This window comes from Quercus suber, unplaced genomic scaffold (assembly GCF_002906115.3).
Source record: "Quercus suber isolate HL8 unplaced genomic scaffold, Cork oak 2.0 scaffold_224, whole genome shotgun sequence".
Lineage (NCBI taxonomy): Eukaryota > Viridiplantae > Streptophyta > Magnoliopsida > Fagales > Fagaceae > Quercus > Quercus suber.
Window position 1 is genome coordinate 61,286 of NW_027069682.1, and position 4,744 is coordinate 66,029.

The window sequence follows — 4,744 nt, forward strand, 5'->3', positions numbered from 1 at the left end:
AATCATGAGAGAGAGTGTTGTTAATCTATNACCATTCATAAGTATTACATCTCATGCAATAAATTGGCTATTGCATAGAATTTGGATAATATCAATCTATGATCTTTCTAATACCCTACCAAGTACCTACATACTAATGGCCTACAAAAAAGTGAATTATAATAGGCTTGAAATCTGGACAAAGCAAGGCATCACCTATTGTTATTAAAAGTGAGTCGCATTGGGTTGAGATTGGAGTACTAATATTATTATTTTAACTTAACCCTACCTCATTAGGTTGAGGAAAATCATACCAAATCAAATCCATCATAATGAAAATCATCTCACTCAACCCCATCCGTGAGGGTGATCGATCAGGTTGGGTTCAGGTCATTTTGTCAAGAGTTAAAAACTAATAAAAAAAGTTGGGTTTTCATTCAAACATTTAAGATCATCATTCAATAAACTTTTTATTTTTGATAAGTAAATAGTTCATTAAAAGTCAAAATAAAAAGTGATTATGATTTACACAATAAAGCCTAATAGTTCAATTTTATTAAAACGAAGTATCAAAATAATAGAATAAATCAAACTAACAAGTATTTTTTTTTAACTCAAATAACAAATAAATCAATCTAACAAATTTAAAAGACGTATTTTTAAATTATTGTGTAAGTTGGGTTAGTTTACAGTTACACAAGTGAAAAATTTTGCAACCAACCCAACTCAACCAAGATCTAAAATCAATACAACCAACCAAACCCATCAGCTAATAAAAAACCAATGCGAAAAATCAAGTTGAAATGGTGAGTTGAATGCAAACTTGTAAAAAGTTGATACCCCACTCATGAATTGTTCATATTTCTAACTTCATATTGACCCAGCCTAAAAGCGAAAAAGAAAATGAAAAATATTACAACCTGGGAAAAATGGTTGTCAAATTTAGTATTGTTTTAACACCTTGTTTGACATTCAAGCTACAATACAAGGAACAATAAATGCTAAGCTTAAAATTTTACATATTACGAATTTGAGATATATATATATATATATATTTTAATAAATTTGGATTTAGATTAGGTGCTTTCAACCCAAACATGCCTTTTCCCTTATATGTAAGTGCACAAAAATAGATCGAAGTGGACCAAAATGAACCGAAGTGATTCGAATGGACCGAATTGGACTAAATGGAACAAAGTGGACCAAATAGACCGAATCAGAACTAGATGGATTAAATATAAATAGGACTGAATAAGAAGAAATGGACTGAATAGGATTGAACTCGACAAACTGGACCGAATAGAACTGAGTAGGATGAAAGTGGACAAAATAGGACCAATACGGACTGTATATGATCGAAGTGGACAGAACGGACCGAATAGAACCAAAGTGGACAAAATGGATTGAATAAGACCAAAGTATACGAATGACCCAAATAGGACTGAGGTAGATCAAAGTGAACAGAATAGGACTACTTTGGACTGAATAGGACGAAAGTAGACAAAATGGAGTGAATAGGACCAAAGTGGACAGAATGGACCGAATAGGACTGACATGAACATAATAGGACCAATGTGGCCGAATAGAGAAAATATAGACTGAATGGACTGAATTGGACTAAATAAGACATAATGGACTGAATAGAACTTTAGTGGACATAATGGACTAAATAGGACCTAATGGACTGAATAGGACCAAATTAGACTAAAGATGACAAAATGGACCGAATAGAACCAATGTAGACCGACTAAGGCTTTTGAATATTTATCATTTTTATTGCATTTTTAGGGCTTATATTTCTAATTTCTAATGCCTATTTTAGTATCTTCTTTGTATTTTTCAGCTCATAACTAAAGAGTTAAGAATTAAGAATATATTTTTTTTGGAGCTAAACTTGAAAAGAAAAACTATAAAAAGAATAAATTTTAGGCCCAATAAATGGATTGAAGGGGATTGAAATTTACCGAGTGGACTGAATTGGACCGAGTGGAACAAATTGGGTTGAAGTAAACCTAATTGAACCGGATATAAATTGTTTAATTTTAAGAAAACAAATTATCTTTAAAAATTTTAGCAAAAAAATTATATATTATATTAGTATTAAAAGTAAAAAAGATAAACAATTACAACACTACTGATGACAAGAAGCATTACATGATTACATCTCATGTTCACACAATTCATCCAAACGGAAGACCAATATTATAACATCTCAAGTTAATTAATTTTAATTTCATCTAATGAACATGATAGATGGAACTTGTATGAATCTTAGGATAATGAAATTATGTAGTAAATAAGACGTATTCTAATAAAGAAAACAAAATATATTTTTTCTCCAAAATAATTACAAGTTGTAATGATAAACACACTAACACACATTTCTACATACTTTTCAAATAACTTTTAGAGCATTTTAAATACACTAACACACAATTTCACACACATTTTCACCCACACGGATATCAAAAACACCCAAACAACATTACTCTAACACCTCTGCCAAACAGCCATTAAGTATGAAAATTGAAAAGAAGAGCAACAGGAAAGCCAGGTGTTGTGGGTCTGTTCTTCGGGTTGTTATATGTTTCGGAACTGTGGGTCTTATTGTTTACAAATACAACAAAAATAAATAACCCAAATAGTGGGCTTTGGTTTTGTGGGCCGATTCTTCATCTTGGGCCTAAAAATTATAAACCACACATATATATATATATAGCCCAAATTCAATTGATTTGGAAAATTTGATGGGCATGGGGTTATTATTTGGATAGCATGATTGTAGGGAATACTGGATTTGGACTTTTATACCAGGCAAATGTACCCAAAATTTAAAGAAAAACCCTATGATTTCAAAAATAACATCCAACCCATTAAATTTTAGAGGCGAACATCAAATATTTCTATTCCAATTCTATATGAGCATCTTTACACAAGTGTATTTAGAGGCTATCTGTTATTGTAAATCTAAGGTAAAAAAATTAGTGATAAAAATGTTATGGGTAAAATATCATTTTCGTCTCTAAACTATCACAAAAGTTCGTTTTTCGTCCCTAAATTTTCAAATGTGACACTTTTGAAGAAGGAACGTACGAATTAAGGATGAATTGCTATCCTCCTTGTCCCGAACCTGAACGTGTTATTGGCCTTAATCCACATGCTGACATCTCCGGTATAACTCTCTTACTTGAGTGCGGCGACACGCCGGGATTGCAGGTTTTGAAAGACGAACACTGGGTTAATGTTGAACCTGTCAATGGTGCAATTGTTGTAAACCTTGGCCATATCATGGAGGTAAATACTATGACTTGCATATTAATATTTGTTAGATTGTCATAGCAATATTGTAGATATGTACCGTTAACTATGATTTTTTTTTTTTTTTAATTTTTTTAATTTTATTTTATGTATAATATCTCTTTAATATTCTGAAATTTTAAAGTGGGTCATGGTACCGTAAAATCCCTTGTCATTAAATAAATGATTACTTCCTTGAAATACATAACCACGTACACCCGAATTATTTGAAGATAACAGACTATAAGAATGCAGTAGAAAAAGTACAAATGGAAGGTAAACACAGTTAACAAAATTATAGCATTTGCTTTGATCATGCAGATTATAAGCAATGGGAATTACAAAGCCCCAGATCATAGAGCAGTGGTGAACAATTCAAAACAAAGAATGTCAATTGTTACTTTCTGCTATCCCAATCCGTCTCTGGATATTGGACCCGCAGAGAAGCTTATCAAGTCAGGAAGCCCACCTGTATACAAGACGCTAACAAATGCTGAGTATTTTCATAGCTTTTTCAATCGAAAACTTGAAGTTTCATTCATTGACAGCCTGAAAATCTAATTGTCATAAATTGGGCATTTAATGGTGAGCCCTACAATGGACTTAATCAATCAAGTTGTATCATTTAAGTAAAGGGGTAGTAGTGAGGAATAAACTTCTATACTAAATAATTTTGAATTTGAATGTGTCAAAACGTGGACTCCCTCGATATTGACAAAAGACGGGTCAAATTTGTATGATAGTGTTGTTAATCGAATCATGAGAGAGAGTGTTGTTAATCTATCCTTGCACATCATGTGGGCATGATGGTGTTTTTTTTATTATGTATTACTTCATATTAAAAAAAAAAAAAACGTTTTATTATTTACTAAATTAGAATTTATGTTTTGCATGGTTCATGGGGAACTTTAATTTCTCAATTGTTTAGTAATTTCCTTCGGCTGGCCGTGTACATTGAATCTTGAAATTACGTGGTTAACTAACCTACTTCCATTAAGAAAGATTTATTTTGGGTGTTATCCTATAATTTATTAATTTTGTTCAATACCATACCTGATTGGCTGTTTGCACTTAGAAAACAAATAACAAGACAATGTGGTTGAGTTCAAAACCTGAATTTTACTTTTACAGTTCAACTTTCGGTTGCTAAGAATTTTTTTTTCTCCCTTAAGTCACCAGGCTTTGTACCTAACTATGTATATCATCTATTTACTTTCTTCATTTTTTCTCAATGTGAGATTCAATACTAACATGTGCACTCGCAACAAATCTCCCCAAAGCCCATTTGTTTTGTATTACTTAACCTGCAGAAGCACTTTCTGCTTCTAAAGTCCTCTGACATGTGCTGTCAAATTCTAAGTTTGACCGCAACAAATTTGGACCAGTTCTGAAGTATAAGGCAAGTTTCCTCAAATAACCGGCCTAAAGTGCAGTGAGGTTACCAAAAATGTGAATATTCTTATTTATT

At 31.9% G+C, this 4,744-nt stretch overlaps 1 protein-coding gene across 1 annotated transcript; it reads left to right on the plus strand.

The window, feature by feature from the left end:
• Positions 1-3,053: 3,053 nt before the first annotated feature.
• LOC112024988 (protopine O-dealkylase) lies at positions 3,054-4,096 on the plus strand. The gene is made up of 2 exons (XM_065780044.1): positions 3,054-3,273; positions 3,598-4,096. The coding sequence occupies exons 1-2, from the start codon at positions 3,082-3,084 to the stop codon at positions 3,835-3,837; spliced, it is 432 nt and encodes a 143-aa protein (XP_065636116.1). The 5' UTR covers positions 3,054-3,081; the 3' UTR covers positions 3,838-4,096.
• The last annotated feature ends 648 nt before the right edge of the window (positions 4,097-4,744 follow it).

Bases quoted from the DNA above. Each gene is read 5' to 3' on its own strand.
- LOC112024988 (XM_065780044.1), top strand. From the start codon at position 3,082: ATGAATTGCTATCCTCCTTGTCCCGAACCTGAACGTGTTATTGGCCTT. The intron at 3,274-3,597 runs GTAAATACTATG...TTGATCATGCAG, and splicing joins ACCTTGGCCATATCATGGAG to ATTATAAGCAATGGGAATTA.